The sequence below is a fragment of the Carya illinoinensis genome, chromosome 9 (genome assembly GCF_018687715.1).
Source record: "Carya illinoinensis cultivar Pawnee chromosome 9, C.illinoinensisPawnee_v1, whole genome shotgun sequence".
NCBI lineage: Eukaryota > Viridiplantae > Streptophyta > Magnoliopsida > Fagales > Juglandaceae > Carya > Carya illinoinensis.
This window is the reverse complement of record NC_056760.1, coordinates 2,474,100-2,494,985: the sequence shown is the minus strand read 5'-3', so window position 1 is coordinate 2,494,985 and position 20,886 is coordinate 2,474,100. Positions and strand designations below refer to the sequence as shown.

General features: G+C 34.9%; 4 protein-coding genes across 4 annotated transcripts; all 4 read left to right on the top strand.

The window, feature by feature from the left end:
* Window positions 1-720: 720 nt before the first annotated feature.
* LOC122275919 (CBS domain-containing protein CBSX5-like) lies at window positions 721-1,833 on the top strand. The gene is made up of 3 exons (XM_043085265.1): window positions 721-769; window positions 1,096-1,405; window positions 1,470-1,833. Exons 1-3 carry the CDS (start codon window positions 721-723, stop codon window positions 1,831-1,833), a joined length of 723 nt encoding a protein of 240 aa, XP_042941199.1.
* A 1,433-nt stretch (window positions 1,834-3,266) lies between these two features.
* LOC122277619 lies at window positions 3,267-4,473 on the top strand. Its single transcript, XM_043087698.1, has 2 exons — window positions 3,267-3,820; window positions 4,002-4,473. The coding sequence occupies exons 1-2, from the start codon at window positions 3,634-3,636 to the stop codon at window positions 4,148-4,150; spliced, it is 336 nt and encodes a 111-aa protein (XP_042943632.1). The 5' UTR covers window positions 3,267-3,633; the 3' UTR covers window positions 4,151-4,473.
* A 5,443-nt stretch (window positions 4,474-9,916) lies between these two features.
* Window positions 9,917-10,393, top strand: LOC122275918. Its single transcript, XM_043085264.1, has one exon. It carries the CDS (start codon window positions 9,917-9,919, stop codon window positions 10,391-10,393), a length of 477 nt encoding a protein of 158 aa, XP_042941198.1.
* Window positions 10,394-14,164: 3,771 nt separating this feature from the next.
* LOC122277204 (E3 ubiquitin-protein ligase RHF2A-like) lies at window positions 14,165-19,343 on the top strand. Its single transcript, XM_043087124.1, has 9 exons — window positions 14,165-14,435; window positions 15,393-15,530; window positions 15,688-15,734; window positions 17,210-17,272; window positions 17,363-17,471; window positions 17,583-17,962; window positions 18,127-18,234; window positions 18,345-18,712; window positions 19,059-19,343. The coding sequence occupies exons 1-8, from the start codon at window positions 14,430-14,432 to the stop codon at window positions 18,655-18,657; spliced, it is 1,164 nt and encodes a 387-aa protein (XP_042943058.1). The 5' UTR covers window positions 14,165-14,429; the 3' UTR covers window positions 18,658-18,712; window positions 19,059-19,343.
* Window positions 19,344-20,886: the final 1,543 nt, after the last annotated feature.

The window sequence follows — 20,886 nt, the reverse complement described above, 5'->3', positions numbered from 1 at the left end:
AAGATCATAAAGTTAAGAATAATACTATACATTACGCTTTTATTTTATTCTCATTCCACTATGTAAGATATTGTATATTTATTACTATTAGATGATAAAGAATTATCTAATAAAGAATCATCAATTATGACAAATGTGCCATATTTTATATTGTATGATTAAAGTGTGACGGTAGTATAATGTATAGAATTTTTCTAAAGTTAAAAGCTATATTTGCAGATGGAAAGTATTTTTCTACAAAATAATCTGGTAAATGAGAATAAAGAAAAAAAAGGGTACATGATGCTTAACTCTAAGAACCAAAAATCATAACTGATAAATGTAAACAAAATTAAAAATATATATATAAATAGCCTCCCAACTCCGTCCTTGTGTAGTAATACAAAAGATAAAAGAAAAGGAAAAACTCCTTGTGAAGTTATTTCCATTAGGCACACTTTTCAAACGCACCAAACATGATTAAGAATCACATGCTGTCGTTTAAAGAAAACATAATCTCTTGTGAGAGGTTGTTGGAACTTTCCTTGAAGAATAATGCTAAAGACAAATTTAAAATGTATAAATTTGTATAAAAATAAAAATAAAATCCATCATTAAATTTATTTATTTATTTTTAATTAGTCTCACTTATTTTTAAAATTTGCACAAAATTAGGCACTCTCTGAACTCTTCAAATTATTTTGACGGGAGACAGATATCATCAAGTGGACAACATTGGACATGTTCACCATCCCCCGTCATAGGTTTCTGGACCCAGCATCAGCAGCTGGTTAGAGCATTGGCATTGGCTTCATCAAAAGCCAATGCAAATGCATAAATTGATGAACGTGTGAGAAATACCGCTGCATTGGTCTCGGCAAACATAAAATCTGAAGTTTTGACCTACAGTAATTCTTTCGTTTCTTTCAAATTTGAAGGTGCACTGCACATTCATCTTTAGCTTATTTTATTCCATTTTTAATGCCCAACCGTTGGTTTTATTTTCCCTCTCTCTTCCCTCTCTCCTTTTTCCTCCCCGCGTTTTCTCTCCCCCATGCCTCTCTTTTTCATTTTTCGCCATCAACGGAAACGAAATCTCTCGGATTCTTCACGCAGAACCGATTTTATCAGACCCCTGTCTCGGCAAACCAGCCCTGAGGTCCTTGCCCATTTCTGCCACCGTCGCTGACGCTTTCGCGGCCTTGAAAAATACCGACGACAACTTCATCAGCGTATGGGACTGCGTCGATCACTCGGCCAAGGTTGAGTTTGGTCACGACAACGTCGGCGTTGGCTGTGAGTGCCGTTGCGTTGGCAAGGTGTGCATGGTGGATGTGATATGCTATCTTTGCAGGGATGAGAATCTGTTTTCTCCTTCTGCTACCCTGAAGGCGCCTGTTTCTGCAAGCTCCAAAAACGTGAATCTGTTTAACCTCCCCTGTTTCAAGCAAGCTCTGCAAAACGTGAATCTGTTTTTCTTGTCTTTTCAGATTGTGGGAAGCCATCGATCTGATTCTGCCAGGAGCCCAGAACCTTGTGGTACCGATACAAACCAAACTAAGCAGCTATTCAAGAAGAAAACAGCTCCAAAAACCCTCGACCACCGGCCCTACTACCATCCACAACGGCCGCGAATTCTGCTGGTTGACTCAAGAGGACGTGATCCGGTTCCTTCTCGGCTCCATCGGGCTCTTCTCCCCGCTCCCGGCGCTCTCTGTTGACACTCTTGGCATTATCACCACCGACATCTTAGCCATTGACTATTACTCCCCTGCCTCTTCGGCAATTGGAGCTATATCCCGCTCTCTCTGTGAGCAGACTTCAGTGGCTGATTCTGTTTTTGTATACCTTTAAGCTATCTGCCTCTTGGTTATTAATAAAAAATTATCATAAATATTATTATTAAAAAATAATATTATATTATTATTTTGATGAATCACATGACTAATCCAATGTAGAGATATGGTTAAGGAGATTTTGGAGTTATGGAAAATATGTACTTTTCATCAAATTTTAAAGATAGGTTTGATGAAGCCAATACCAATGCTCTTAGATCAGGGACCATCTAGAAGGGACCGTAAAAAACTTCCAAACCTAACCTATCATCTCAATGATCCCGTGCGGTCGCGGCTGAGAAATATAATCAATTCTTTTGAAATTTTTGACGGTTATGCAAAATTCCGTTTGATTATTTCGCAATGCCCAAATTGCCCTCGCATAATTCAACCTGGATGAATAATGTCAATCCAATTGAAATCAACTATACTATTAAAACTAGCTAGTAAAAAAAATCACTGTTTACCATATATGGTAATTTACGGATACAACCCAAATTACCCTATTGCCACTCAAATAAGTGTATATACCGAATCAGATCATGAGACAAATTTCATTTCATCTACCTCATCTTGCTGCTTGAATTGGTGTTGTCCATGTCCATTTGATGTCTTTTTTTGGTTGCTAGAAAGTAGCATTAAGGACTCTATTCATACTACTACGTAAGGCATGAGCCTCGATCTCCATGGGTTGGGCCCCCATGTTCCTACGGGTTGGACCTTTAGCTCGGGCAGGGCCTTTAGCTTAGGTTGGGCCCATTTGTTTTTCAGCTCTTTATTTTTGTTTTGTAGTGAATTTGTTTTAGTTTTTTAAAAATAATAAAAATAGACTACTATCTCATTCCTCTTTTGGAGGAATGTGGGTATTTGTCATACTCCTCTTTTGGAGGAAGGTAGATGTTAGTATTCTTTCTCATTAGGAAGAGAGAGTGTGGTTGTATTTCTCCTCCGTGGAATGATGGAGCGTGTGTGTACCTCTCTTCTTCGGAAGGAAGGTTGTTTTAGCTCTAGTTTGACAGAGTTCTTTCTCTTTTGACTACTGTCAGGAGAGAAGGTGTAGAAGTTTAGACAATGTCCGTTACAAATAAATTTGTTGGCGGGTAAGCTTCTGAGCAGTTGCGTTAGTTGACTTATAGTCTGGTTCTCCTGTATTGATAAGTCACAGTTATAACTTCGTTTATGAATGAATACAATGAAGCATATTTCCATAAAAAAAAAAAAAAAAATCTCATAATTTTCATTAAAAACAATGTACTTAGTCCTCTGGTTTTTTTAGCAAACCTTATTGAAACTGGCCAATAGTTCCCCTCGGATAATAGACTTTTCTCCAAATTAAGGAAGCTGCCTACGACCCCTATTTAGAATCCTTTTAATTCCCGTCCTTTAGTTTCTCTTTTCTTCGGGAAAAAAAAATTTTCGTGTTTTTTTCTCAACATGACAATGCCTCGTGGGGTTGATGGTTTTTAAGAGAAAAATAGAAGTCCTTGACTCCTTGTCTGAGCCGTCCGTTTCACTTCTACGCCCATCTTTCCTCGTTTTTCAACTTAATATTAGACCAACCGCGCGACAACAGCTTTTTCTTCTTCTTCTTTTAATTCCTCGTCTTCCTCGCATGCATATAAAGGCTGTTTTGCTTTTCTTTTCCTTTCCTTCCGGTGCTCTTATTATTCTTTTAATTCTCCGTCTTCCACGCAGCTTTATTACTTTTCTATCTTCCGGTGCTCTTGTCCATGGATGTCTCAATTGCTCATGATATTTAATCCCAAAAAAAAAAAAAAGGTTTGATATTTTACGAGACCGATCACAGGCCTGGAGAAAAATGGGCATCTCAGTGAGAGTTGGATTCATGGCAGTCTTTGCGATCTCGGGAAGCGTAGTTCTCCTTGCTCATCAAGTACATAAGCGCCTCCTCTCTGATTTCATGAAAAGAGTTGAATCTGAATTGGGTACTACTCATGTCCTGCACTCCCATGCCAAAAAGCTGAAAAAAGTGAAATCCGAATTGGGTACTATTTCTTGCACTTCCATGTCTTAAAGGAATAGAATGCTACGTACACTCTTTTTCGGCCAAATATATGTAGTATATGCAGTTTCCATTTTCCCGCAAATCGAATTCCACATACTTTTTTTTGTTTTTCTTGGCATTTACTTGTCTTTTAATTGATGTTTCTCTGATCTGTTGTATAGGATCCGAGAAATATCAAGCCAAGAAGAAGGTCAGATTTGCAGACGATGTTAAAGAACCGTCATCGAATAACAAAGAATACCGTAACCGACAGTACTTGTCCAAAAGCAAAGTCAATGAAGTATGTAGCACATGGGCGGGCCAGTGCTGATTGTCGCAAATTGGAGCTCGCCACGGCTGCCAGCCAACACAAATCCCTGTAGTTTCTGCATGTTTTGTTGTTGTTCTTGTGCTGGTGGGATGGCGTTTAATCTCCATGTGGTGTTGTTCACGGTTTCGATCATCTTTGTGACAGAATAGGGATACAACAGCGGGCTGTTGTAAATATCACAGGTACTCCCATAAACGCCCTTTTTGCTCCTTTTTGTATGTATAAAATAGTGGTGTTTGACCAAAATTAATATTAGTTTTGATAATTTATGATAAAAATTAAACAACGTAAAATATGATTTTGCTATTTTTTTTCTTCTTTAATTTTTTGTTGTTCCTCCATGTCGGGGAGAAGTACTTCAGTTTGGCTTCTATCTTCGTCATATAACCTATCCCCCACAAATATCTAACATCGACCACAGTTCGATTTCTCATTGCACGTGTTCGTTGAAGAATGATTACAGAAGGGGCCAACCCAAAAGCCGCAAGGAACACAACCGACTAGAGGGGATTATCTTTAAAAAAAACATAAAAAAACAGAAAAGAGGATGAAGTAACAAAAAATATCTGAGTCGTAATTTAAATTAACATTATTTTATATGATACATTAAATATATTTTATAATAAAAATAATTTTATAATTTGACTTACTACATAAAAATATATTAGTTTGTAAATTTATTTTTATAAAATTTTTTTATAATTAAAATATTTTTCTTTTGTATCAAAGGAAAACTTTACGGTGCACGCACAACTCGATCTGAACATTAAAGAACATTAAAGAGGGAACAAACTAAAATGGACAGAAACAAAATAAATAAAGAATAAGGACAATAAACCAAAATATTTGTCAAAGAGTCATAGCTTCGAATGCAAGTATATATATAGAAAAATTCTATTTACGGTCGCCAAAACAAACCCTATGCCTTACACTCTCTCGTACAGTCGTTTCTAAATGTGTTAACGGCCCGCCAAGAAAATGTTAATTTGATAGACAAAATATTAGTTTACGAAGTCCGTTATCACTTCATAGATTCCAATTAGATATATAGCTTAAACAATAGCTAAGCCCATTTATTAATAGCCAAGCCCACTTCCTATTTAATTGCAAAACATGTCGGTTTATCAATTTAAAAACTATTAGAAAACTTTTGCATATAAGTCCTTACGCAGTAACTTATACAACTATTACTAAATTGGCATTTCATCACTTCCTTATAAAAGTTTCTATCGTATAAGTTCGTTCATACGTACCATCATTCCTATATATCATCTTCATTTTCATCATCATTTTATGAAATAGTATTAAATAATTTGAGACTATTTATTATTTTTTACTTACAAATTTATCATCTAATATTATATTATAAAATGATGAGAGAATGATAAAAAAATAGATAATAAATAGATTTTTTTCTATATAAAATTAATGAATAATCGAATTTTATTTCTCTAGTCACCTAAAGGGATTCTAATTTTGTTTTGTACACTTTTAGGAAATATAAATTTCGTGCATTTAAAAAAACAGAACCTATTATTAAAAAATAATTTGTTGGGTGTGTATTTCATATTTATTTATTTATTTTATAAAGAATGCACATAATTTATATGCTTTAAAATTTTAAATATTACATTTCTTAAAACTTTTGGTTATACTTAGTCTAGGGGTGGCAAATCATATTTTTGAGTCGTGTTCGTGTCATGTCAAGTCATGAACATTCGATTATATAGGTTAGACCAAACCTAATCCATTAAGGCCCCGCTTGGTTACACAGATGAGATGAGATGAGATGAGATGTTTTAAATAGTAATAAATAAAATATTGTTATAATATAATTTTTGAATATTAATTTTGTATTGGGATTTGAAAAAGTTAGATTGTTTATTATATTTTGTATTGGGATTTGAAAAATGTGTAATGATGAGTTGAGATGAGATGAGATGAGATTTTTGGTTTTGACTAAACAAACAAGGCCTTAGTTAAACGCATCAAACTTTTAAATCCAAACCCCAACTCATTTAGAAAACGAGTCGTTTTGTGTTACCCTTATCCTGTTTATTAATTAACTGGAAATATATTAACATGACATTACTCATTTTAATCCTTTATTTCAAAATGACTCATTTGACATGATTAGCATAAATTTACATAAAAGTTCAAATATATATATTTATTAATAACCACAATATCTTAACAAATATATATCAATATTTTTCAAATTTTAATATATAATAAAACTAATATTATAAACCATATAATAACAAAAAGGAGAATAGATTTAAAATTACAATATTAACAATAAAAACAATAAAAATATAAACATACAGAACAATATCAATAATATAACTTAACATTAATAAAATTTTAATTTTGAGATAAATTTTAAAAGTCAAAACGGATCGATTTTGGTATTAAATAAATTGACTTATTTATAAATTATATCTTAATATATCAATCTATTTTAATCCAAATCGATTAACATTAAATTCAGATCTACTAATTTTATATTACAAATATACCAGTACAACATACTATGACCGTACATACTTACGGCGTCCAATCGCTGAACAACAATTCAAAAGCAGAACTCATGTACCTACTGAGGATATATGTTCAAAAACCCACGTGTGCCAATTTGATTTTTTGTTGCTGATATACGCGCAATCATAATGCAAGAAGATCAATACCCAGTGGACGATAGGCAGGTGAAATTGAAGGGAAAATGATACGCTTACATTTTTACCACTACCGCTCTACTACCCAACCCACGTGACATTTTCTTCTAGTACCTTTTGCATTCTGTGATTAAAAACTATGTTAGAAAGGCTCATACTCGTCTCCCCTTAACGCCCAAAAGCCACACACGCCTAGAAGCTCAAAACTCCAACTTTTGCGCTCAAATGCCGTCGTTAAGAGTGACGACAACCATTACCTCTATAATCATTAGCAGTACGTCTCATGCAATTAATTATCATATCTAGCACAAGACAAAATAACTTCAATATATATATTCATGAATCATGATCTGAAAAGGATTGTGATTTGTGAAAGCTCAAAAAAATATACATATATAGAGTTGGTCAGTGAGCTATAGACTTCTCTCGATCGGTGATAGTAGTTTAAATAATTAAAAGGACAGGAATATTGGTCGTAGCGCAATTGAACTAGTACATGACGTGGTATCGATGTATGCTTCCTTTAATTTGGATGCATACGAAGTGATATTGGATGGTGGTGTAAGCGTTGATGTTATCATTTCATTCACCTGACGGTTGGCACTTGGCACACGTACATGTAATACATACGTTTCCCGAAACATGTTTCACGTTGTGACAATTTAAGAAATAAAATAGAATTATTCATTCCTAAACATGTTTAATAAACATTCTTATATGTGAATATTTTTATTTATTATCTTGTATATAACAATAGTAAATATTATTATTTTATGTAATCACTTATATCGAGAATTAGGCACTGACTTAAGTTTGGTACGCAATAATTTTGCAGAAAGTGACAAAACATCCCACGAGGAGGGTCCCTGACGTTAAACTTATCGCACAGTCAAAATCACCTGATCAGGGGGTCCTAAGTTTGTCGGGGAGCTCACACAAAAAACACTTGGCCCCCAAAAAAACATTCACATGCGGAGGTTAGCGGCTCCGTATTCCCATCCGGATCTCAATCCTCCGTAAACTTCCAGTTTGGGTCCATCAGAACTGCGAACAAAAGAACATACAGTGTTGCCCGCACGTGGTGTCACAGTAAATCAGTGTGACTATATAATTCTCAAATTAAGCGCGTGCGTCTTCCTTAATGGGTTAAGATTGACACGTCAGATGTGACCGACACGATACGCGTTTAGATTTTTGGCTCTGAATACGTGGCAGTGCGAGTTTGTGTATTTATGGGTTGTTCGCGTAGATGTCTACCGTTGAATTACGTTGGTTTTTGCCGAGAAAAAAAAATTATGGTTTAAATTTATTTAAAAAATACTATTTATATTTATAATTTTATTTATATAATTATACGATTTCACTTACTAACTATTAGAAATTTTAAAATTAAAAATATTAAATTTTAAAATTTTAAAAAATATTATTTGTAAAATTATATATACATATAATATTACTTTTATTTTATATTTTTTTTAAACATACGACTTTTTTGTAATTTATGATTACATACATTTAAGTAATGTTACGTATAGTCATAAAATACATAAATATCATACAGTTATTTAAAAAAAAAGTTAAGAGTTTATAATTAAAAAATTAATTTTTTTAATATAAATTTTATATTTTTAAAAACAATAATTTTATATTTTAAAAAATAATTACATAACACTTACATAATCTCGATAACTACTATCATTTTTCTTTGTCATCACATGCATTTTATATCTAATATCACGATTAATTAATGTGACTGCATAAAAAGTTAAAAAAGGCCGATAACTTCTTCTTCTTTTCATATCAATAAAATTATAGTCCTAAAGAATTAAAGGAAGAATAAAAATAGGTATGATGTATAATTCTTACTATGCATTATGGAAGATGGTAATTGTCAGCTGAGTGAGGTCCAATCATTTACACCTGATTTGACGATCACGAAATATCGAGTTTGAGTTTATCAAAACATCTCTCTAATAAAATCATGTGCTCCTCCGAATATACTATTTTTTCGAAAGGGAAAAAATAAAATCCTTTCATGGCGTGATTGACGATCACGAAATATCGAGTTTGATTTTAACAAAAGCATTTCTCTAATAAAATCATGTGCTCCTCCGAATATAATCTTTTTTTAAAAAAAAAAAAAAATCTATTCATCATATTAATTCTCATCATCTTATCATATAATATTAATTAATAAATTTATAAATAAAATATAATAAATAATTTCTAATTATTTAATATTATATTATAAAATATGAGAAAATAATAAAAATTAAAATAATAAATAACATTACTATTTTTCGAAAGGTAAAAAATAAAATCCTTTCATGGCCAAGTGTGATTGTCATTTGACTGCCTCTCCTTAGCTAGCTGAAACCTTCTCAGATAGCTTCCCTCACGTACACTCGTCTTCAAGCGTTTCAGTATAAAATAAATACCCCCTTGGCCCTTGCCGTTTACATTCTCCTCCTCACTCTCTTCGTCCTGCTCCTCCTTCCTTTTAGGACCCAAATCAAGCAAGAATTTATAACCCCTCATATCCTCCGATATCAAATCGGTTTCCCAACAGCGTATTCCTCGCCTCTGCATCCGACCCTCTCCATCGGCCTTTGTTGTGTATCGCCTGAAAGGACCTCCACAGAGTCCGGTTTGCCGTACCACTCCAGCACTACCATCTAATCTTTTCTCTGTTGGAGGTCTCCTTCTTTCTTGAGATCATTCGCCGAAGGACTATCTAGTTTCTTTCCAGCTTCATTCTCTCCCTCGTTCACAATCCAGATAAAGAATTTTTTTGTTTTCGAATTTCTGACTCTCTGTTTCCCAAGCGTCACTCCCTTGAGATTCTGAAAAAGAAACCGGGAATTTCGAGGATCGTTAAGGTTTTTTAAACCTGGTACTTCTTAAAAAAAAACATTGTTCTGGTTTCAAGACTCAGGTCCATTTCCTATCTTGGAAACCATCCATTTTTCCATTCAACCATACATCAAAATCCCACCCATTAGCTGAAATCCCATTTTTTTCTATTGATTCTTTTAACCCATTTTTTCTTGAATCATTCATGATGATTTCTTCTTGAACAAGTCTAACAATCATGTCTAGGCAAAACATGCGACGCCCGCAATCCTCAAACCGACGCCAACCGCTCCTACCGACCCAAGCGTCATCAGGGAAGTCCCGGCTAGCTGAGGTAGCGGGAGGCACTACCGCCGAGTGTGCCGCTGTGTGCTGCTGCTGCCCCTGCGGGCTTGTGAACCTGCTGTACCTGGCCATCTACAAGGTCCCGTCGGGGCTTTTCCACCGCGCTCTGAAGAGGAAGCGGACTCGGCAGCTGGTCAAGAAGGGCCTGCTTCCGCCTCGGCGCCACCGGTACTTGTGCGGGTACGATGAGACCGGGATACAGACTCACCAGGTGGTGGTGGTTGACGGCTTGTCGCCGGAGATAAAGTCGAAGCAGATGGAGGAGTCGGAGAAGGAGGTGATGAAGCTGGAGAAGGAAATGTGGGAGAGGTACTTTTACGGTACTGGGTTTTGGAGAAGTCCTTCCCAGAGGGAGTCACCCCAACGATAAAACAGCTGTAGCAAAAAATTCAAAGATAAAACAACGTTCATTGCCCGTTTCTATGTTGTTCCTTTTCACCTGGAAAATCTCGATTCTCGACTTCTCTAGGCGAATTTTATTCTTTTTTTCGGAGTTTGCCGAGGGAAGAGGGCATCTTGATATCTTTATTGCCGTGTGTTGATCTTAGGGTGTACCAGGCTACCAGCCTGTACATAGGAGAGGTTTAATGCTGTGAAATTGATTGTCGAGTGGGTATGGAAATGTGTATGTAATTCTGCAGCCTTTTGTTTGACTTGTGGATGTTTTGTACAAGAAAAAAGAAGATTATGTTTTCGATTTCAAAGAAAATGGGGGTTTTGGTTATTAAATGTAAATGGACTGGCCACGTTTTGGGATGAGATTGCGTAGAAGTTGCCTCATTGATTGTTTGCGTTTGTTGACTGGCTACTTAAGTACTCTTCAAATTAATGGCTGGTGCTTAGATTTGTGTTAGACTTGATGAGATCTATTAGCACCAAAGATTAGATTATCGAAAGATAGGGGGGCATTTAGGGGCCACTTCACATTTGTTATTGACTTTGTGTTAGCACTTGATTTATTATTGTCTTATTTGCAAAATCATATCGCAATTTTACTACCCTTTGGGCGGGATACAAACTGTGATGATGGTTAAATTAATTATGTATTTCTGGGGAGAACAATCACTTTGATTAAAAACTGATACTGTGACTTGTGTACGTATTAGCAATACATGTCTGATGTCTCCCCGCCCCCCCAAACACCAAAAAAAAAAAAAAAAACTGATCTTTTAGTGGTGTAGCCTTTAATTTTGTTCGTCCTTGGACATTTTTGATCTTATGGTATGCAGAAATATTTGTACCTTTTTCTATGATACTGTATTCATGAAGGTCTAGTCTTTTCTCATTCACTACCTTTATCATTATTGGGGTCACTATCCATTTCACATGATCTTAACTCCCATGCATGTGGCTTAGAACTGAACTACAATGGTGTTTGTGGCTGGGAATGTCAACTGTCCCTTTGTGTTGCCCCTGTGGGGGGATAGGAGTACCCCTTAACATGTCCTTGGAGAAGGGTAACTCGAGTTTTGGCTTTCTTGCCCATTTTTCAGTCCCCTCAATAATGAATTTGGGCACCCAATTCAGTCTAGGGCTGCTGTATCTTAGTGCAGTCTTTTGTTTTCACGTTGACATTGTTATCTACAAAAAGAAAAGCCCAGATAATGGCAAAAGAAATGCACTACCATGGAATAATTCAATCTATGGTCTTAATTATAAGGAAAAATCCCATAAAGCGGGAAAGTTGCTGCTTTAGATCAGATTCCAGAATCATTTTCTCGAAATAATGGACCGACCACACAAACATATGTTAGATATAAGCAGTGCTCATCAATCATCATTTAATTTGGGCAAATTAAGATTTCATAATCCCAACCTTTACCTTTTCTTTTAACCAATTCTGGTCATAGTTTCCCTCTTACTATGAATACTTAGATCTTCCCTACTTATCACTTTAAGCTCCTTTTGCTTTGGTCTGTTGGACACATCTACCCATTTGGAAAAGAAAGGATCTACTTGTGTACCTTTCGGCTCTGATATGTTTGCTAATTCAAAGTTCAAACCTTCTTTTCCGTTACCCAAAAAACAAAACCCTTCGTTGGATTATTTTTTAAGCAAACGGATGGACATCATTGCTATAATTTTCATATAACAATCTAGGATTGATACTGTGGTTAGGTCATCATGTTTGCCAGTACTTAAGTTTAAAACTTCAGCTCATACACCAGTCCCAAAAAGAGGACGGGTTGCACGTATCGATAGCCAAATGCATACTCTCTCTCTCCCCTCCAAGCAAAGCCATTGAAGTTTGTGTAAAACGAAAGTGAACAAGGCCTATATGGAGGGTTTCACAAGCATAAGTTCCCACCAACTTTGAGTAAAAACTGCAACCTTATGTGGAGGGTTTCACATGATATGAACCACACAACCTTCTCGGCTAATGTATAGTACTTATGACGCAGAGAAGGATGAAGTTGAGAAAAAAGGGGATAAAAACATAGGAGAAACATGTGAAAAAAAAGAGTTACATATAAGTTAATATAGTTAGCAGTACATAGATCTAACAGTCTTATTTTATAGTAATTAGGTAGCTAGTATCACGTGGTTTTAGACGTATAAATGCTTTCTCGGGTGGGAAGACAATGTCCATTGATTTGTCCTGGCTGGTAGGTTGCCATGCATCAGCCATTCTACCGTAGAAATTGGTTGGTCTTTTCTATCGGGTCGAGCGAGAGTTGGGTCTATAAAACTCAGATTTACGAGGCCCCCAACCCAACAAACGACAAATTGATGCAACCCAAACGTCTAATCATATATACTTGCATATTGGTTCAATCACCCCAAATCAATTACCTTACTACAATTTTATTTTTATTTTGTTATTATTTTACTTCGGATTTCTCATCGAAACATAAAGAGAGAAAATTGTTTTAAACATTAATAGCATGATAAAATTTGATTAATAAGATATTTCAAATTTTAAATATTTTTTTATAAATCAAATATTAATTAAAAAATTATTTTAAATTTTGTATGCAAAAATGTATACATAGGGTCCCTATAATTAGTGTATGGTACATAATGTCATGCAATGGTATAATCTAATTGGCCAGTCTAGATTGGGTACGATATTCTATCTCGTGGTACTGCCCTTAGGGTCCAATTGAAATGACATGAAATTCATTGCTTTTTATTTTTAATTTTTTTACAGGTCCTCTCGGTCTACTTGGTTTGTATCAACGACTTGTCAGTTGTCTCCACGTATTATTAAAGATTCCCCCATATGGTATTGAAAGTTGCCCCATGAGGGTCAAGTTTTTGTTGACTACTTCTTCTAGATTTTTCATATTGGAGATGTAGACGATGTAATATTAATATATTTGTAAAATAATATTCTAATAATGAAAGGTGACTTCCAAAAGTTTAACAGAAAATTAAAGAGTTTTAAAACTTACAACTTAGCGAGTAAATATATTTATTTATGAGTTTTGTTATATATAAACACAATCGCATATTAATTTATATATCAATATTAATTCATTCATATTTAAAATTTAAATTAATACCATTTTTAATAAAATTTATTTTTTGACCAATCACATTATATTAATACACAATTATACTTACAATTATATTTTTCCTTTATTTATTGTCTAAAAAGTTTAAAATTGTAAAAACTAATAAATTCTTGAATTGGTATATCTTTCTTATCCTAGTAATTTAGGAAATATTAGTGTATTAAATCATTATTATAAAAATCAATAGATAATTCAGAACTCATTTAGATTCAGAGAGTGTTTTATCTCATCTCAACTTATATCGTTATTAGATATTTTTAAAATTTTTATATATAATATAATAAATAATTTAATTTTTTAAATCTTAAAATAATATTTTATTTAATTTTTATTTAAAATATCTATCTCCAGCTCTAATATGATGGCTATGATTACTAACGTAAATATTTATCCAAAATATTAATAAAAGAAGTGAGAAATAAATAAAAAAAGATTTTAGTTCCGAAAGTGGGAATAGACTCTTTACCAAAATGAGAGAAACAGGTCCCAATTATATTATTATATATATTGTGAAGGGTTGGGAAGTGAGGATGGGGCTTTTTGAGATGCTTGGGGGGTGGGGGATGGTGGGCTTGTTTTTCAACACACGAACCTATAAAAAACAAAAACAGAGAGAGAAAAAATAAAATAAAACAATTAAGGCAAATTAGCAAACCCATGATTAAAGGTGAAGACGGAGGGCCTTTGCCTCTCTCTCTCTCCTACTCTCTCCCCTCCTTGTCTCTCTCCCTCCATCATAATCATCACTGAATTCTAGGGTTTTGATTTCCCTCTATGGATCTCTAGCATTGCTTCCGGATTGGGTTGGGGAATTCACAGCTCGATCTTCGTTTCATGGGCGTTATCTAAATCATTGACCCATTTTCGTGGAACGTTTCCTATTCGTTTATGGAGGTAAACCCAATATCCTTTTGACTAAAATTCGATAAAACTTTTTCTTTCTATTCAAAAAATCTCAAATTGGTTTATTGGATATATATCTGTCATGCGGCAGATCCATTTCCCATCTTTATTTATTTATTTAATCTGTAATTAATAGAGGGTTTTTTTATTTTTTTACTTTCCTTCGCTCAATAATTTTTTTCTCTGATAGAGGGTTTTGATGTTAAAAACTATTTTCCGCGTGAAAAATGGGGAGAATCCTCATTTATTCTGGTTTCCAGCTGAAACACAAAATAGCTGACTAGCTGTTTCCTGCTTTTGGCACAAAGAATATTACAACTAAAATTTTCCTGTATATCTAAATTTATTTATAAATTCACGAAGGAAGAATAAAAGTTCTGAAATGCCACGGGGAAATTTCTAATGAAGCTAGCATATTCTAAGCATATAATAGTTTATTTATATTCCACGACAAATGTCGAAGGCAACCTGCGTTAGGTTTGATACAGAAGTTAGAACATAAATCGAATTTAAGTGGTTTAACTCTTCTTTATTTTTTATTTTTTAATTTTTACCGAATCTAATGCGTGAAGCATCGTGGGACATTTTGATAAGATTGAAGAACTGAAAGGAGTATGTAATGGTGTCCCCTCCTAAGGAATTAAATGACTTAAATATAACATGCATTATTTTCAAGGCTAGTTAGCTTTCTCGGAGAAATTGACAATTTTCAGTCAACTTCGAAGATTTGTCAGTCAACCTCAAAGGAGTATGTGGGGGTGTTTTTCTAATCAATTTCTGGAACACAGGTTTTCATCCTTGAAAATCGATTACCTTTTCTCTCTCAGGGTATATAATATGCTGCATTTCTTGAATGAATTTTAAGAAAGATTGCTTATTTGGGGGGGGTATTAAATTCTAGCGTGTTGATTCTGTTAAATTGAAGGTTTTTTTTTTTTGTCTTTAAAGGTTGTGGAGATGGAGGAGACAAACCCTGAAAGTCACATGACATCAGCTGCAGCCTTTGTGGAAGGAGGAATACAACAAGCCTATGATGATGCTTGCAGCATATGCCTTGAGGAATTTTCTGACAGTGATCCATCAACGGTAGTACATTTAATACATCTATCATAGCAGCCCTCTTCTTGCCCCCCATTGATTTTCTCTAGCAAAAGCTTGTGCATTATTTTTCTCTTGTTAGTACTGTCTCTTGTTAGTACTGTTGAAATCTGACTTTGATTTTATCCTATTTCTTGACTTGAAGGTGACTATTTGCAAGCATGAATTTCACCTTCAGTGCATCCTTGAATGGTATAATTACTTCCATTTCGTTATTGAATTGTTATGTGACTTTCTTTTCTGATATAAAGCATTCTCTTCCACTTCTATCAAACACCATTTTGTTTTTGAGAAGAAATTGTGCTAAAAAAACCTAAGATGTTTGCTTTATATTCCATTTTTCCCCAGATGATAAAAATGGCTGGAATTGTATTTTTCTTTTCTGCTTTTTTTTTTGTTTTGGGGGGGGGGGGGGGGGGGGGGGGCAGGGGGTTGGGGCAGCGGTCCTGAATTTGTTTTGATTGGTATGTTATGCTACATGAAGCGTAACATCTCAAATCTGCTCAAATCAGCCTTAAATTGAAATAGATCAAATGATAGTTTATTTTTATAAGACGTATGAGTCACATGCTGCTCCTTGATTGTGGCATTACTCCTTGTAGAATGTTCTAATTTTACAAGTTTAAGTTAGTTTTCATATGATAGCTTTAAGGCTGGTTCCCTCCCTCCAGCTTATGCATCCTGTAGTTGCCATGCAATCCACTGGTCACATAAATGCCATTATCATAATTTTTGTTTATGTACTTTCTATAGATTTACCACCGCATATAGCACTCTGTTACATTTTTTACACCTATCTTTTGTTCATGAATATATTTAGTTGTTTTTTTGTTCCGATTGTCTGGTGCTGAATCTTAGGAAACTGAAGTAGTGTCTTTAAGGACTTGATATATTTTGGGAGTTTAAGAAATTTCAAAACCATAACCTTGATCAGCATAGAAACTAGCTTAAATGTACGGGGCCTAAAGCTCTCACTAGACGATCTTCAGAAATGTGGGCCTTGCATGTTTCCTCACACGAGTTTTTTTATTTTTTATCGCCAAAACAGAAAGTTCCATAGCAAACAGCAACTAAACACCATCTCTCTCTCTCTCTTTCTCTCTCTCTCTCTCTCTCTCTCTCTCTCTCTCTCTCTCTCTCTCTCTCACACACACACACACACACACATGCATGCACGCACAAAACAGACATTTCTGGTAGAGCATGGGGTCAGTTGGCAGTTAGAATGACGGTTGCATCCTTTGTTTAGAGGAGAAATTTTCTGACAAGTAACAGGTCAAACACCAAAAAGCTGATTACCTGTTTCCCCGCAAAAAACCTTCGAAAAAATTGAACGTGTCGTTTCTTTCTTTGAGTTTTAAGTTAGGGAGGTAAGTTTGGAGTGATGATTTTTTTTATTTTCTTTTATTTTTTATTTTTATTTTCAAAGATAATGCATTAAAGCAATGTCTGTTCAAGAAGTTGGATTTTGTAAGGTCTACAAACAATTTGGCAAAGAAAAAGTGATTTCTCATTTTTTTTTCTCTGTTTTCTGATTAGAATTGATCATTTAGTTCATCAAAGACCTCTCATTTTTTAAGGGAAGTGTACGATGAACATGGATTTCATAGTGTACATAATTATGGATAAAGGAAAGTGTTGAAGCCTAACACAGATTTTGAATTTAGGTGCCAGAGAAGCTCTCAATGTCCCATGTGTTGGCAACCTATTAGCCTGAAGGATCCCACCAGGTGCATTTTGTTTGTTTTAGATTTTGGCATTTACTACAAAATTTCATGTAATTATTTCCATGTTGACATCTTACGTTCATATTTTGGCAGCCAAGAATTGCTCGAGGCAGTAGTACGGGAGAGGAGCTTCAGGATTGCTTCACCAAGAAATGCCACAATATTTCATCATCCCACCCTTGGTGATTTTGAATTGCAGCATGTCCGTTTTTTTATCATTACTTTGCATTTTTTTTCCTTTCATTGGTTTTCAAAACCCATTACATTGTGTCCATCAGGTTATTCTTATGTTATTTTTTGAATGCTAATGCAGTTACCAGTGGGTGCTAATGATGCCGAACTTGAAGAGCGTATAATCCAGCACTTGGCAGCTGCTGCAGCGATGGGAAGGGCCCACCACATTGGTAGGAGGGAAGGCCAGAGGAGTCGACCAACTGCCCATGGTCGTCCACACTTTTTGGTATTCTCCACTCATCCTGGCGGACCGCCTGGTCCTGTTTCTGCTCCCATAGGAGACAATGAACCAGCTGCAATCAGTGGGGCTAGTCCATCTACCCCGCTTGCATCTGGTGGAGATGAACCATCACAGTCAGTTTCGCATTTTCCTTCTGTTCACGCCGATCAAGTTTCTTCCCCATCATCTGGATCCACTTTCCTTCTGACAAATCATCAGGGAATTTCATTTAACAATCGGTAATCATGATTATCTTATATTCTTCAATAAGTGTCATGGCTTTCTTTTTATAACATGTATATTTTTTTTTATAATATATGAATTATGTGGTTCTCTTTCTACTGTGCACTTATATGCCGAGTTTTTATATTTGTTTGGAATTTTATTTATTCTCTCTTTGTAGGAGCCCGGCTAGTCATTCCTCGCCATCGAATCAAGATAGAGCAGGGCCATCAGATTTTCAGTCATTTTCTGAGTCTCTAAAATCTAAATTTAATGCCATGTCAATGAGGTAGTATTCATGAAATGAAAACTCATTTTCCTGGTATCCCATAATAGGAAAGTTTAATATATTCTTTAATCTTTGCATTATCATCAACACTTGTTATACTTGTACTTTAGATACAAAGAATCGTTTTCAAAGAGTACAAGAGGGTGGAAGGAGAGGCTTTTCTCTCGTAATAATTCCATTTCGGATATTGGATCTGAAGTTCAGAGGGAAGTGAATGAAGGAATTGCTAGTGTGTCTCGTCAGATGGATCACCTTGAAACCAGAGAAAGCAGTATTGCCAGCGAAGCTTCTGTAGCAAATCATTTGGATGATTCTTCTGTCACAGAGCAGGGCAACCAGAACATTGTGGAGACTCGTGGGGAAAACCCTTTGAATGACAGCAATCAACCAGCTTCTTGTGCTACTGGGTCGACTTCAGGTTAAATTGTTGAACATTGTTTCAGCAATTGCATCTATCCTGAGCATTTCATATTTGAAGGTAACTAGTGATGGTGGTACTGAGCATTTGCAGCTTTAAATTCAGTATTCCAGTATGGAATACTAATCCACTAGGCTACCTGCTTTATGCTACCAATGCCAGCATTTCGCGAGATGCTTCTTCCATTATCACTTAGTATAGTGCACACTGCGATTGAGACTCAAGATCTGAGTTTAATTCTGCTTGTTTGCACTGTGTGAATCTGTTTGTATATGTCAAACACCCCCCTGCAAAAAACAAAAAGATAAAATAAAACCAAAACAAAACAAAACAAAAGTCAAGAAAAAAGAATGTGCATGTAAGTTCATGATTCAAGCTTTGATCTGAGTTTAGTTTGGATTTCCAGGTTGGCTGTTTTCTCCAGAAATGACATGCTGAGGGCCAGATGGCTTTGCAATGTACTTTAGAGGTCAATGGTCGTTGTGGTTTAAATTAAAATAAAGGGAGAGGGACTGGGAAAGAGCTTCCATCTGGACAGAGACTTATAAATGGGTATTTGGATCTGAACTTGTTTATATGTAAGAAAATGACCCAGATGTGATGCTGGATATGTATTTAACTGTCTGGGCGGCTTAGTACATTTGGCTGCTAATATTAATATAAATACATATGTTTCTGACACGTGTCAAAACTAAATGTGTATTTTTCTAACGGGTTCCGTGTTTTTACGGTGATGATGAGCTCTTAAAAAGTAAAGGTGCCCTTTTATAGCCTGTAATTCTGTGTGGAAGTTGTAAATTCAAAGACAGACAGCCCGCTTTTTTAAAAAAACAAAAAATATATCAAATATGCATTAGAATTAAATCTCAGATACAAGAGGAATGGATGGAGTGCCGTACAGAGGGAGAGGGAGTAAAATAAAGAGAAATGAACAATGAATCATAGAATCGTATCTATTTTCATTGGCAAAGCCAGCCTGCGTTGCTTTGCTACTAGAAATTGAGCATTATTATTTATATCACTCTTTAATCTTGACATTGGAGGCCATGTTTTTGGGATTTCGCGGGGGTAATGTAGCAGAAAGAGTTGCTAGGAACGCATAAATGTCAGCATGTGCCCCCACTTCAAAAAAAAAAAAAAGCTTTGAGTCTCTTGACATTGTAGGTCTGCCTGTTTCCCGGCTACACCCAAACAATCCAAACATCCCTGGAATCCGAGGACGTGGGCCTTTGATTTATGGTTGTAACTTATAACTCTCTATTTAAAAAAATAAATAAAAAATACTAATGAAAATATACAAATGTCAAATATTCCCATTTCCCACCACTGTAATGTGATATTGAGAGATGATTGTGTTTTCATATTTTCCTCAACAAAACAAACACACAACACGCACTTTCAGATAACCCAAAACTTTTAAGAGAGTTCATTATAAGTTTAGTAATTTCGAGACTGAGAGGTAAAGATAGAAACTTTTAAACTTATACAGTGATTTCATATTTCATCCTCCAAAACCACATCCAATTATAACATGAAAACATTGTAACTATGAAATATGAAGGAGAAATACTTTTTGCAGTCGGGAGATGCAGTCGGCGTGTAGTCGGCTGTAAAAAAAAATTAATACGAGACCTATATGAAAAAAAAATTATTTTTATAACTTTTTATAATTCATGTAGGTCCCCTTGAATATAAAAAAAAAAATTTATAATTTTTTTTATTCATTCCGTACAGCCGACTGCGTTATCATATATTTTTAAATTATTTCATTATTGTTTACAAATTATTCAATATTATTCATTAATATTTTACCCCTTATGGTTTAAAACATAAAAGAAGATTTCCTTCCGGTTTGAACTTTGAAGGCAAGTAATGGAAGGCTCTCTTCTTGCTCTTTTCAACTGTTTTATAAGGAAGAAAAAAAAAATCAAGGATAATGGTGATTTTTATTCTGGATTTTGTTATCTTTAATCGTATTGAATTTACCGTTCTGTTTAAATGATTCCGTCATCATCATGATTCCTCAATCAACATATGTAATTGATTATTTAAAATAAATTTGCTAGAAAATAAAAATTTATCCATTTCAATTGATGGCCAGAAGAGAGAGTTGGGGTAGTGGTTGGCATCATATTGTGTATTACTTTTTTATGCATGAAATTAATAGTCAGTTGAGGGTGACACAGTATCCACCCGCCACTGGCAGACAGAACGTCGCCGTTTCCAGCCACAGA

Excerpts from the sequence above, each read along its gene's own strand:
- LOC122275919 (XM_043085265.1), top strand. The coding sequence starts at position 721 with ATGTTCACCATCCCCCGTCATAGGTTTCTGGACCCAGCATCAGCAGCT. Across the intron at positions 770-1,095 it reads GGACCCAGCATCAGCAGCTG|AACCGATTTTATCAGACCCC; the intron begins GTTAGAGCATTG and ends TTCTTCACGCAG. Across the intron at positions 1,406-1,469 it reads AGCTCCAAAAACGTGAATCT|ATTGTGGGAAGCCATCGATC; the intron begins GTTTAACCTCCC and ends TTGTCTTTTCAG.
- LOC122277619 (XM_043087698.1), top strand. The coding sequence starts at position 3,634 with ATGGGCATCTCAGTGAGAGTTGGATTCATGGCAGTCTTTGCGATCTCG. Across the intron at positions 3,821-4,001 it reads AAAAGTGAAATCCGAATTGG|GATCCGAGAAATATCAAGCC; the intron begins GTACTATTTCTT and ends TCTGTTGTATAG.
- LOC122275918 (XM_043085264.1), top strand. The coding sequence starts at position 9,917 with ATGTCTAGGCAAAACATGCGACGCCCGCAATCCTCAAACCGACGCCAA.
- LOC122277204 (XM_043087124.1), top strand. Across the intron at positions 15,531-15,687 it reads CTGACAGTGATCCATCAACG|GTGACTATTTGCAAGCATGA; the intron begins GTAGTACATTTA and ends CTTGACTTGAAG. Across the intron at positions 17,963-18,126 it reads GGAATTTCATTTAACAATCG|GAGCCCGGCTAGTCATTCCT; the intron begins GTAATCATGATT and ends CTCTCTTTGTAG.